The sequence below is a fragment of the Aquila chrysaetos genome, chromosome 17, assembly GCF_900496995.4.
Source record: "Aquila chrysaetos chrysaetos chromosome 17, bAquChr1.4, whole genome shotgun sequence".
In the NCBI taxonomy this organism is placed as follows: Eukaryota; Metazoa; Chordata; class Aves; order Accipitriformes; family Accipitridae; genus Aquila; species Aquila chrysaetos.
Genome location: NC_044020.1, coordinates 4,706,823 through 4,720,444, shown reverse-complemented (window position 1 = coordinate 4,720,444; position 13,622 = coordinate 4,706,823). Strand labels below are relative to the sequence as shown.

General features: G+C 44.3%; 1 protein-coding gene across 1 annotated transcript; it reads right to left on the bottom strand.

The window, feature by feature from the left end:
- Window positions 1–661: 661 nt before the first annotated feature.
- Window positions 662–13,554, bottom strand: RTCB (RNA 2',3'-cyclic phosphate and 5'-OH ligase). Its single transcript, XM_030041304.2, has 12 exons — window positions 13,356–13,554; window positions 13,153–13,231; window positions 12,409–12,476; window positions 9,497–9,596; window positions 8,110–8,266; window positions 7,339–7,495; window positions 6,554–6,713; window positions 5,009–5,184; window positions 4,228–4,416; window positions 3,632–3,742; window positions 2,828–2,947; window positions 662–1,760 (listed from the first exon to the last, which is right to left on the bottom strand). The coding sequence occupies exons 1-12, from the start codon at window positions 13,446–13,448 to the stop codon at window positions 1,653–1,655; spliced, it is 1,518 nt and encodes a 505-aa protein (XP_029897164.1). The 5' UTR covers window positions 13,449–13,554; the 3' UTR covers window positions 662–1,652.
- Between the last annotated feature and the right edge of the window lie 68 nt (window positions 13,555–13,622).

Below are 13,622 nucleotides of genomic sequence, written 5' to 3'. Positions count from 1 at the left end.
AGCAACTGTCTCAGACCTCAGAAATGGCAATCTGGAACAATTCCACCAGAGAAAGCGGGGGAAAACAAGAAACTGTCTGTAAAGTCAGACCCACAAGGACTCACAGCAGTGACTATTACTGCATGTGCCGCTTCTGAACCTGCAGCAAATACAGTATTTGAACTTAAGAAACCAATAAGCACAAAGTGATTAAGTCAGTAAAATGCCATTATGCCTCCTGAGATAACAGGTTTCAGCTAAGATCCTAAACTTAAAGGGATGTTTCATCAAAAGGCACTCGAGTCCATCAATCACCATCTGCTCCTTTTACATGAGTCCCTGGCAGGGCTCCACTCTTGCTTTGAGGTTTTATTTTCCTCCAGCTGCCCCCTTGTGTCTGCATACAGGCTTACAGGCAAGCTCCATTCCCTATCCAGGGAGGCAGACCCAGCAGGCCCTGGGAAAGACAAATCGTGGCTATAACACTCTTGTCATAACCAAGTTAAGGAAAGAGCACTGCATAGCCCTTCTCTTGTCTCCTGCAAGAAATTCTGCCATCTGCACATTTCTTTGCAAGATCCATCAGCTGAAGTCACAAAATGTGATGGGTTTCAAGCTCACCTATGTACTTAAAAGTGGACAACAGACATTTTAGCCACAGAATAAATATGACACAGACACATTGCAGTGCCCATCTTCCCATTTTATTTGTAATCCCCAAAATGACCTAGTGGGGATGGTCAGCTTCCTCTCCAGTCTTGGTTAATGAATGTAGAAGAAACATCAGAAGTCACATCATACTGGGCCTGGCCCTGCAATTGGACTCACTTCAATCAGAGCTGCAGGACACAGTGAGCAATATTATCCAATCCAACTTCTACATGCTTAAGACTTTGCAAAATGTTGGATTAGCACATCTATAAGTTGTTAAGTCACAACTTTTACTGGGCAAACAAATCCCCTCAAAGCAACATACTCAGTCCTACTAGCATTTCCAGAAGACTGCGGAACACCTACTTGTACTGAGCCAAGTACACCAGGTGCTGTGTTAAATGGGAGAGTGTGGGGAAGAGGGGAGGACTGTGCCTCAAGCCTAGCTACTCCCTCTTAACCCAACCAAGAGACCACTCCCAACTCCAGATTCCTTACCCAATTGCCACAAAACATGCAACAATATAGACTGTGCATAAAGGTATCTGCAAACAGAGCAACCTCTCCCTGCTCAGAAGCACTATACCCTATCAGAGTACTTCTACATGCAGAAAGAGTTCCAGGCACTCAGGCGTGGAGACAGCAGGCCTGGTTCATACGCCATCTTCGCTGATGGAGGTGGTCTTGCAGCACAGCAATTAGTGACAACTCAGGCAAGTCTGAAGTCCTGCCTGTGGAATCATCAGGCAAATGAGGGAGGGACTGCATATAAAAACCAAGACTTACTTATTTCTTTGTCCTTTCCTCACAAGAAAAGAACACCATAGAACAAGGACAGGGGGGGCATTAATTATGCCTAGGAGTGGTTAAAAGTAGGGGTATGCTCAACTGTTGTGTTTCCAGAACAAGGATGTGATATCTGAGCATCCTACAGAGTCCAAGAGGTGTGGGAAGATGATGGTTCTAGTCAGTTTTGTTTAAGGCCTGGAGATGTCGGTGCGTTTCTGCAGCCTCATCAGTTCCTAGCCTTTTATAACAGCAATAGGTCTCAGTTTAATGGCTTTCTTGCTGATACCAGCTGCATGGCAGGTGTTAACCACATCTGTCACATTCTTATAAGACTCTGGTGCCTGGAGTGGGGAGAGAGAAGAAAAAAAGACAAAACTATAAACAACCTGAAGTCACAGGAAGTTAGATATAGGCTTTTGATACCCCCTTTTCTCTTTGTGAAAATAGAATCATATGAATTGAGGGTGTAGAAGTGGGTGAACATATTGAGAATCTGGCCACCTTACATATCTAAGAAATGTATAAGACACTTAGCTTTCCAAATAAGCTTCCACCACACTTCAGATAAAATACTAGCTATTTTGGTTCAGTTTTCCCTATATTCTCAAATAATCCAGTCCATGAGAGAATGTCAAGCTTCATTACCTGGCAGGAAGTCACTCTAACTTCCTCCTTACAGATAGCCTTTAAGATTTATCTTTACTGCCCCTTAGTGACAGGAATCAGGGTTGAACTCTAGAGCTTCCCCCTCCAGCATTCTGACAAGGAAGCTGCTCTTAAATAGAGATTTGAATGCGATCAACATGTTTGTACAACACCAACACCCATAACAGCTTAGCTCCAAATGATCAACACGCTTCTATGAGTGAGGTTGGGAACAGAAAAGATATTCTATCATGTTAATGCAGAGGAACTGGAAGTCCTAATATTCAAAGTTTTCTAGCCATTCAGAGTTCTCTTCTTCTTGAGCAAATAGAGGAATTTGTCTTAAAAGGGGCGAAGCTGTCATACACTGCTAATAATCTACATGACAGCTGCAGTGTAAAGTAAGTTGGGAGAACATCATTCAAGAAGAGAATCCATAAAATGTAACTACTTTTGTGATGCTCACACAAAGACTTCTCAAGGTTAATAGCAATTATCCCTATCGCTAGGCAGAAGAGGAAAAAAACCACACACCCCCAAAACCTGTCAAAACAGGCATCTCCCCTTTCAGCAGGATTTTAGGGACAGGGAAGACTTCACATTATTTTCCAAAAAACTGGACAGCTCTATCGGGAATCACATAAGCTGTATATTTAGAGTACTAGGGATCACTTAGCACTGCGAAGAATCAAGTCAGGGAGGGTCATTCAGCCAAGGAGCAAGACTCCCTTTTCCCTCTCAGATAACAAAGTATTAAACTCACTTCTTCCATGACCAGTTTGGGAGAAGCAACACGAATGGCAATGCCCATGTCAGCCAGCTTGTCCAATACATCCTGGAAGTCCAAGTTACGTCGAGATTTGGCTCGAGACAGTGCACGACCCTAGACAGCAGTTTTGTTAGTTCTATTTTTTGTAGCGGTTTGGAAAAACAGAACTCTTTCTTATTAATGAAAAACATTATTACATTATAAGTAAACACCAAATGGCTGTGAGCACAGACCACAACAAGCCACGAAATGGGAAATTAATTTAGACTTAGGTGATGGGCTCCTGCAAAATCCCACATCTCGTACAACGAAAGTTCCATGTGTGCAATAACATGCTAGCCTGCAAGTGTCTTTTTACGCAAACCACTGTCAGACAGTGTTCAGGATACTGGAAGCTATTTATCTTCCTCAATCACCCTGTCTCACACCGTAAATAACAGGGGAGGAAATACCTTCTTCTAACTACTGAGGAGTTTTATATGGACAGCCTCAGCACAGTTAATCCTTCTTGTTAACTCAGAGATACCAGAATTTGGTAAAAGGAGCTCATTCTCCACATCTTCATCCTAACATTTGCCTTGTATAAAGCAGCACCCTCTAAATTTTCTGCAGCAGTAGTCAAAACTACTCAGTAAGGGGCAAAGAGGACTTCTAGCCTGCAGTCCTTCTGGGCTGGGATTACTGTGGCAAGGCTACTCTCTACTTGTATGACCAACAAATGAATCACACCTTGAACAACCCTGTTCTCTGGATGACAGTCCCATTCCAATTCCTTCCTGAAATAACTTTTTGACTTACAGCTCCATGGCAAGTAGTTCCAAAGGTCTCGGTCATGCCTTGCTCTGTGCCAGTAAGAACATAGCTACAGGTGCCCATAGTCCCGCCGATCAAAACAGGCTGTCCAGTCAGCTGTGGGTGCAAAGTATTAATTCACAAGAAAAAGCCTAAAAACCTCATTTTTAATAAAAGTCTGAGAGGAACCTTATCTCCAGAAAAGGAGGGCAGGTTCACATTCCCTCAGAGCATCCCTGCTTGCCTTGGGTGCCTGGTATCAAGGATTCTGGAGAACTAACTGCACTGAAAGATGCAGAACAGCAGATCAAGAGACTTGTGTCCAACAGAGAGACAAGGCATATCACTGAAGCCTGCCCTAGGTATGAAGCACTTCTTTCCCCTTCATGATCTTCCAACCATTGTGGGTGTGGAACAGAAGAGGTTGCCCCAAAGTGCCCCAAAGATCTAACACACAGACAAGCAGAACAACCCCACTAGGGTTCTAGGGCTGTTAGCTCAAAAAGGGAACTCACAGCATTTGGATCTCTGTTAAGGACCCTAAAACTGTCTCATTAATCCAGAATTCTCTTCTGATTTCCTTCTCCCACAACCAAACTTACTTGATAATCGACAGCAATAAGAGGATGGTGAGGAGGGAAGGCCCTGGTTGATCCTTTTCTGTGCACCAGCAGAGTCCGCTCCTTTCCATCCACTACATGTTGCTCCACTTTGGCAATGTTGTGAGACACATCATAGATAACATGCATATCGAGGTCATCTGGGGTTGTGTTGAAGACTTTGGCAAAGGCCTAAAAAGAAAGCAAACCAGGACATGAAACACAAGAAGAAAATTGCTGTGTACATGTGGAAGATTTACAGTCTTTTTAGGAATCAAAAGCAACAAATCTGCTTGAAAGTGTTTCTCGCTGATAAGTCAATGACCACTTGGCAAGGCAGGTAAGAAACTTCAGTCAAATTCAGCCACAACAAAATTGAATACAACAGTGCTAAGTGTGACAGAACTGGACTGTCTAGATTGTTTATCTGCCCACTGGCAGTTTTAACACTGGAATTCAATCAGATATCAGCTAGACAAATTCTTGCAACTCTGAAAAGATGGCTTCAGCAGCGTAAAAACAATTTTCTTGTATCCTCTTCCAGTTTGAGGCAATATTTTTGAAAATGCCTAAGTGGCTTCTGCAAATACAATCCAGTGATGCTGAGAGGTTTTGGATGGATTGCCATGACTGCAGCTTTGTGTAAGTCTCTCCAGAAAACAGTTAAAAAAGCACAAAAAAGAAAATTACTTTAAATACTGCAGCTACTGCGTTTTCCATATGTCTGGGATAAAGCAGGAGATTTGTACCACAACATTTGCATCAGAGACAATTCTGCCCCTACCTGTCTTGTTAGAAAAGTCATAGAAGAGCGGTTGACCCATGCATAGTTTCCAGCAGCTGCCATTCCCTTCAAGTAATCCTGTCCCTCTGTGGAGGCAATCCTGGCACATGCCAGCTGGCGATCATTCACTATGATTTTGTCCCGCTTCATAGCTTTTTCCATAGCCACCAACGCATCTGGGAAATAAACACAGTAAGACTAAGTGACTTCTTAATTTTGTTTCAATGTGTGAGATTAACATGGCTGTCTATAATTTATATTCTAAAACTGAACACATCTGCCTGATGGTCAAACCTATGGCTTCTCAAATGCAAAAGCAAATCTGTGGCAGAACATCATCAATTGTTTGCGAACAGCATTCCCCAAGACTGTATTTAGAAAGAAAAGTTAAGAGGCTCAGGTGTACCGGAAAGAATTCTCCACTTTGAAAAAAGCGGTTCAATCTAGTGATAAATTCTAATAATGCGAGCACTTCATTTGGGTTCAAAACAATCATAGAATCATAGAATCATTTAGGTTGGAAAAGACCTTCAAGATCATCGAGTCCAACCATTAACCATGCCCACTAAACCATGTCCTTAAGTACCCTGTCCACTTGCTTTTTGAATATCTCCAGGGATGCTGACTCAACCACTGCCCTGGGTAGCCCATTCCAACGTTTGACAACCCTCTCAGTACAGAAATTTTTCCTAATATCTAACCTAAATCTCCCTTGCCTCAGCTTGAGGCCATTTCCTCTTGTCCTCTCTCCAGCCACCTGACAGAAGAGACCAACACCCACCTCACTACAACCTCCTTTCAGGTAGTTGTAGAGAGTGATAAGGTCTCCCCTCAGAATAAACACAGATGTAACACTTTTTTGTGACCCAAGAATTTAGTCTTTCTTTTTCTGCTGCGGAAATGCCTGCCTCTCTTACACCAGAGATTATGGACTCACTGTCCTAAGCAAATACGTATCAAGACAGCCCCTCAACCAGACAGAGGATTCAGTGAAAATCTCCATACTCTCTTGATCACAGAACAATTTAGTTTGGAAGGGACTTCTGGAAGTTGTGTAGTCCTATCGCTTGCTCAAAGCAGCTCCAGCTAGATCAGGTTGCTCAGGGTCTTATTCAGTCAAGTTTTCAGTATCTCCAAGGATGCTGGTTCTAAAACCTCTCTAAGCAACCTGTTCCAGCATTTGACCGCTTTAATGGTTAAAAAAATAAATAAAAATTCTAGTATCTAATTGGAATTTCCCATGTTCCAGCATGAGTCTGCTATCTCTTATCCTATCATCGCATGGACACATAATAGCAAGATCAATACTCTGCATGAACTAAGACAATTAATACATTGGTTTTAAACTTATCATTGCTAAAAGGCTTGAAAACACATGCAAGATCAAGCAGACGAAATTCAAGGCAAGCCCTGTCAAGGCAACTCAGAACAGACTCAGCAATTACACTGTAAGAAATGCTATTTGGTGCTGCAATTTACTGTCGATGACAAGACCATACTGAGGAATTTGCTTCACTCCAGGTACCTATGACAGTCAGATCGTACCTGTGGCAACCTGGTGGCCCAGACCTCTGCTGCCACTGTGGATCATCACGCACACCTGCCCTTTGTGGTCGATGCCCATCTTCCTGGCAGCATATTCGTTGTAAATGTCATCCACGACCTGGATCTCGGCGTAATGATTTCCCGCTCCCAGGGTCCCCAGCTGCCAATCACAACACACTGATCAGACAGTGCTAGTAAACCAGCCTCTGGAAGCACACGGGAGAGCTATGGGAATATGGGCAATAGGGGAAATTGCTACAGCAAGGTTTTTGTTTTAGAAAAGTTTTTCCAGGAAAAAAAAAATCCCCATATAAACTGAAAGGAAGTAGAACATAGTAGCATCATCACTGTCCCCTTTGTTCAGATTTATAACTGTTTTTACTGTTGGAACAAGACTGCGATTAAACAAAAGGACCAGGATCTACAGACTGTGCTGCTACTAACTTACTGAGCAAACAAGGAGAAAAGTTGCAGGATAACCTGCCTGTCTCTTAAAAACAAAACTACATCTGGATGGGGAAATGCCACCAGACATGAATTCCAGCACCAGGTGTTAACTGAGGAAAAACTGATGGCCCCAGGGACCTTGGGTAGGCCCAGTATTGTTTCCCTCCACTACAGGTCTGTCAAGAATTATTCAGAAACAGCCCCACCATCTCACCTTTCTCCCTGCCCAGAAATGCTAGGCAGAGTTTCAAGAAAAGACACAAAATTAGAGAACGACTTGCTAACCTTTATATTTGAACCCTGGGAGCACTCACAGCCCTCCTGAAACATAACGTTACCTGAGGCAGGCCCCTCTTCTTTGCTCTTGAGGAAACCTTGTTGGGGTCAGCCTGAAGCATTCTTCCATATTCCTCACAGTGCTCCTTGTCCTCTGCCCAGGCATAGCCTTCCCGGAGAGACCAGTCCACACCCATCTCTAGTGCCTCTTCCAAATCCCTGCAATTATCAAACACCTACATAAGGTGGTTATCCTTGGATACGCTCAAAACTCCACTGGATATGGCCCTCAGCAACCTGATGTAACTTTGGTGTTGGACCTACCTTCAGAGTTAGCCCTCCTTTGTGCAAGGATTTGGATGAGATGACTTCAAGAGATCCCATCCAACCTAAATTATTCTATGATTTTATGTTCAGCCCCCAACTCCCCTAACAAGAATTCCAACTTCTTAATACTTCCTGAAAATCAATCTCTACAAATATATTAACTTTAGATAGGTCATTACTTTTTCCTCTTTGTGGTGTGTGGAATATCCTATTTTCTCTCACATCCCTTTAAAAAAAATACCTTTACATTCATGGAGGTTTTCTGTCAGAAGAAATGAGAACCTTTCAAGAACTATCAGTTATTTCAGCATTTTAAATGGGGGAAGAAACAGCTGACTTTGTGTACTGATGATTACGCCAGACCTCCTGGTGAAGCACATATGCAGAAAGAATGGAAAGAGGTTTAGAATTACTTTTTCTTAAGTTCTCCCACTGATGAATCTTTCATCAAAATAAACAGGAGAGATGTCCCCTCTAGTGATGTGCGCACAAAGTCATTCTCTTACTTGGCATTCATGGGGATGACACCTTTGGAGCCGACACCAACAGGAATGTGGTCAAACATAGCCTGGGCGAGCTGTTCCTTCACAGGCTGCACATCACTTTCATCCAAATTTGTACGCAGTAAGCGGACACCACAGTTGATGTCAAATCCGACACCACCTACAAGTGTAGAAAAAGCCGTGGAGTTATTAAAGAAAGCATGTTGATGGCGAGCACTTGCTGAATATTCATCTTAAATCAGTGTCCCTGCTGACAGGGAGCATGTACTGACTGTGGTGATCTTACACCTTCTTTCTGACACAATACTGGGGAAAAAGCAGAACTGCATTAAGCTTCATTTTAATAGATTTACATGAAGCCTCAGATTTCAAGACAGCCAAAAATGTAGTCTTGCAGAGAAAAACTTGAAAACTCTAAAAAAACCCAAACCCAAACAGTTTTTCAGTCTCAAGCACATGCTCTACAGACATAGATGTACAATTTCCTACAGAGCTCTCCGTTTACAAAGTTGCTCCAGCAAGTAGACAAAGAGAAGGAGACACAACTATAAAATATACTGTCCACAGAAAGTAGAGAGGATGTTCCTGTTCTTCTGCCTACAGTCAGAAGAAAAGTGATGGATCTTAGCATGGCTCCCTGATGTAAGATGTTCTTGAAAGCAAGTCCCTGAAAGCAAGACATTTTTGAAACTTCATGGGAATAAATAATAACTAGTTATAATATGTGATAAATACTTACAAGGAATATTAAACTTCAGTTCTTAGTGTTTTCCTTAACTCTTACTATTCAATAAAAATAAATACTGCAGAGCAAGGCCAAATGTGAAAGATTAATCATGCCATCTTTACTATGAAGGTTCTGGTATTAACTAGTGTCAGAGGGGGGATACCGGACTAAGAGATCCACGTGCTTTTTAATAAAGACAGATTTTAAAGACCCAGGTGCTTATTAAAAAGACAGATTTTAAAGACCCAGGTGCTTATTAAAAAGACAGACATATTTTAAGGTCACATTTTTAATAAAGTGTAGAAATATTCTCAAAAGATGTTTTCACACATTGTTCAAAGAAAAGCGTCAGTTCTTTACCAACCTGGCAAAATCCAAGTTCAAAGTCTTGTGCTCTCCCTTCAAAACTAGGAGGTATCACAAGCCCAAGTCAAAAACACAAGGGCAATTCTCTCTGGACTGTTTAGATGTTTTCAGTGTAACCACCTGCTCCATAAAGAATAACGGTTCTGAGTGCATGAATTAAGCACCTTTTAACACCCTATAATTCACATATTTTTTGCTTTGGTTCTGCATATAAAGTACTGTAAAGACCTGCCATTTCAAAAAGTATTTTGAAATCCCAGATATTTCTCGGTGCAGGTTAAGTCAGTGTATCCTTACCTGGTGAAACCACTGCTTCAGGATCATTCATATCAAAGGCGGCCATGTTGCCAATGGCAAACCCATAGCCAGAATGGACATCTGGAAGGCCTATTGATCTCTGAAAGAGAATGAAGGAAATTTTAAAGTTTTATGAAACTCTATGCTGCACAGAGTCACCTTGGTTATGCTTTGCCTTGTGGCAGTGGTTGTCACATTTGCAAACAAATATACCAAAAAGAGACTGGATGGATGTTCAGATGAAGACGGAGTAAACACATCAATTCAGGTAAGTATCTAAACTCCTGCAGTTATGGCAGAGACAGTCAAAGAAAGCAGAGAGCAGATCTCACCCTGAAGCAAACACCCAGTGGCTAGTCAGCTGAGAAGCCCCCTTGGCTTCATTGACCAGATCTCAAGAAAACTTAAGAGAAGCTGAAACATCTAACTGTAGGAATTGTGATCTCAAACTGAATTCTAACCTAGGTTTTTCTTGGACTCAAGAGTCCTTGCATTCAAAACTTAGATAGGCAATAGCTTATGAGTAGCATAAAGCAGAAACACAAGAGTGAAGATCAGTTTGTTTTTACCAAGTTCCATCTAGGGACATCTGCAATATTTAAATACTGTAAATGTAACAAGGGAAGAGTTCGGTGCTATGGAGTGGAATCATAAAACAGTCAGCAATTTCTCTTCTTAGCTGTGTCATTGAACACTGACCAAATACTGCACCCTGTAGGCAGGAAAAAGTCATCCTTTTAGGATGATATCCTGATAAGATAGTGTATTGGGTTTGTGTGGCAAGGTTTTGGTAGCGGGGGGTGTTACAGGGGTGGCTTCTGTAAGAAGTTGCTAGAAGCTTCCCCTATGTCCGATAGAGCCAATGCCAGCCGGCTCCAAGACAGACCTGCTGCTGGCCAAGGGCGAGCCCATCAGCGATGGTGGTAGCGCCTCTGGGATAACAGATTTAAGAAGGGAAAAAAAAGTTGCGGCAGGCACAGAAACTGCAGCCGGAGGGAGGAGTGAGGACATGTAAGAGAAAGAACCCTGCAGACCCCCAGGTCAGTGCAGAAGGAGGGGAGGAGGTGCTCCAGGCACCGGAGCAGAGATTCCCCCGCAGCCCGTGGTGAAGACCATGGTGAGGCAGGCTGTCCCCCTGCAGCCCAGGGAGGTCCACACCAGAGCAAATATCCCCCTGCAGCCCGTGGAGGACCACACGCCAGAGTAGGGGGATGCCTGAAGGAGGCTGTGACCCCATGGGAAGTCCACGCTGGAGCAGGGGAAGAGTGTGAGGAGTCCTGCCCCTGACAAGGATGAAGCGGCAGAGACAACGTGTGATGAACTGATCGTAACCCCCATTCCCTGTCCCCCTGCGCCGCTGGGGGGGTTAGGTAGAGAATTTGGGAGTGAAGCTGTGCCTAGGAAAAAGGGAGGGGTGGGGGGAAGGTGTTTTAAGATTTGGTTTTATTTCTCACTACCCTACTCTGGTTGATTGGCAATATATTAAGTTAATTTTCCCCTAAGTCGAGTCTGTTTTGCCCGTGATGGTAATTGCTTGAGTGATCTCTCCCTGTCCTTATCTTGACACACAAGCCCTTTGTTATATTTTCTCTCCCCTGTCCTGCTGAGGGGGGGAGGGGGGCATAGAGCAGCTTTGGTGGGCACCTGGTGTCCAGCCAGCGTCAACCTACCACAGTCTTTTTGGTGCTGAAACCCAGGAACATGAAGAATTCGAGACAAGGATAGTAATTCAGAGAGGTAACAGGCAAAACATGGACTGAATACAGCTAGAGATAGGAGCTGTGTCATTTTAATTTATGAAAGAATTCTTTTTATTGAACCTTTTCATATTACTACTAATTAAAGAAAGTAAGAGCATACTTCTACAGAGCTCCACAAGTCCAAAGTGTGTCCAGCCTGGCAAGTTTAGATTAGGACACCACAAACAGCACTCCACATCTATTTAAGCAAACAAACAAACAAAACCCTCAACCACCCAGAAAACTATCAGAAATTGGAACTTTTCGATGTGTGTTGAACTGTTACCATACATTAAAAAGAACAGTACTTCTCAGTGGGATTATGTGCTTCTTCTGCCTCTCCTTGCCATCACCATGAACTCTCTTGGTTTGGAAATAAAAAGTGAAGATTTGAATAGACAGGTGATCGTAACATGTCCCCTATGAACTACCAGCCAAAATTTCCATTTTAACAGGCTGTTACTATTCTACCTTACTCCCTTTTTGGTTGACCATCATTTTAACAGCATGATGGGCTGCCTTTTATTACAGTCAGCAATTCAAAACTTTTGCCAAGTCACCAAGAGAAACAATTAAAAAAAGAAAATTCTGTTATTTGTTACTTACTAACATAAATGTTGAACATGAAAAAGATCATTTTCACATCGTACTTAGCACTTCTTGAAAAGTGACCCAGCCTATTATTTTCCTCCTGCATCATCATATCTGATGCTTTGCTTCCAAAAACGCATGGGGCCAGGGAAAGGAGTGTTGAGTGCATGGGAAGGCTCACTACCAACATTAGGGCAGCAACAATAATACAGACAACAATATTGCCTCTCCTCACTTCTCAATGCGTTCCAGGTCAGCAGAGACAACTCAAAAACAACAGACAATATGAGCAATGGGGGAAAGGTGGCTCAGGCAAATTGAAACAGGATAAAGCAATCCTAAAAAAACTTCATATCAAAAGGCAGTCAATGAAGTAAGTGGATACTTCCCTTTCTGACAACTTACTTTTATACCCTGCCCTTGCAAGCACTCCTTACTCAGAAAAAGGTTCCTAACACATAAATTGTCCTGAAAAGAACTTTGGTCCACACCCCTTCTCACAACGGAGTTTCCATTTGGAAGGCAATAATCACTGGCAAATCGGAAGAAAAAAAAAAGCAATACTTCACAGGAGTTACTCACATGAACAATGCCGGGTAATGCAGCCACATTCCCAATCTGTTTCATTGCAGGCAAAAAACCACCTGCCCCTGAAAAAACAAAAAAGATAATGTAAAGAATCTAATAATTTACTTTGGTAATTGTGATGAAGCATTTTCTAAAGAGCTTGCTCAAAACACTGGCAAGTTAGAAGTCGGCCACTACCAAGTATTCTAATCTGGCGAGAAGCACCTAGCATTATGCATGATCTGCAGTTTTATTAAACGAGGCATTATTCTAAAATCCTCCCTCTGCTGTGTTAGTACCAACGCAGAGTGATCTGCACTAACTACAGAAGTGTGCTACCACCAGCCCAGCTGTCAGACCTGGCTCCAGCCCTGTGCTCCAGCCCCACACAATAAAAACAGGCCTAGCCTATAACCCCCACCAAAGCAAACTCTGACAGCAGGCATTCAGGGAATGTCCTAGAGCACAGAGGGCAGCCGATCTGGGCACAGGACGTGCTCAACAGGCCCCAGTGGCTGACAAGGCGAGAGAACTCGTTCCTGTTTGCTGCCTCTCCAAACCCGCCAGCCGGGACACGCACCGGGCCTGTCCCCGCTACCTCTGCTACACCCTGGTCCCTTCAGAGCCCAAGGAACAGCGTGATTTGAACCCAGGCGCTCAGTGAGGCCTCCGAGGCCACGGCAAGGAGCGTCTGAGGACGAACACCATCACCTCCCCCCCCCCGCCCCGTGTCAGAGGACCCCCCACCGCCGGACGCACCTCCGCCGCGGCAGGCATTGCGCAGCTCCTCGAACATCAGCTTCTCCAGGGGGTCGTTCACGTAGAAAACGCCCTCCACCTGCGGGGAGAGCTGTCAGGGCGGCCGGCACCGGGCCGGGGCGGCGGCCGGCACCGGGCCGAGCTCCCCCCCCCCCCCCCCCCTTTCCCGCGGGTGGGCCGCCCCCCAACCCCCTCTCACGCACGTGCATGTTCGGCACGAAGCCCTTCTTGATCCGCCAGCAGTTCTTATCGATCTTGTCCAGGTACTGCAGCTCATCGTTGTAGCTGCGGCTCATGGCGGCGGCGCTCCCGGTCAGCACCTCACCCGCTCAACGGCAGGAACCGACGGCGGCCGCCGAGGGTCACGCTGAGTCAACCGCGGCGGACGGAAACCGCCGAGGGTCAAAATTCCTCCGCGGGGAGGGGGCGGAGTGCCGCGGGAGGGCGGCGAGCTGGCGGCTGCTAGCGCC

Excerpts from the sequence above, each read along its gene's own strand:
- RTCB (XM_030041304.2), bottom strand. The coding sequence starts at position 13,448 with ATGAGCCGCAGCTACAACGATGAGCTGCAGTACCTGGACAAGATCGAT. Across the intron at positions 13,232-13,355 it reads GCTTCGTGCCGAACATGCAC|GTGGAGGGCGTTTTCTACGT; the intron begins GTGCGTGAGAGG and ends CTCTCCCCGCAG. Across the intron at positions 9,597-12,408 it reads CATTACCCGGCATTGTTCAT|AGATCAATAGGCCTTCCAGA; the intron begins GTGAGTAACTCC and ends ATTCTCTTTCAG.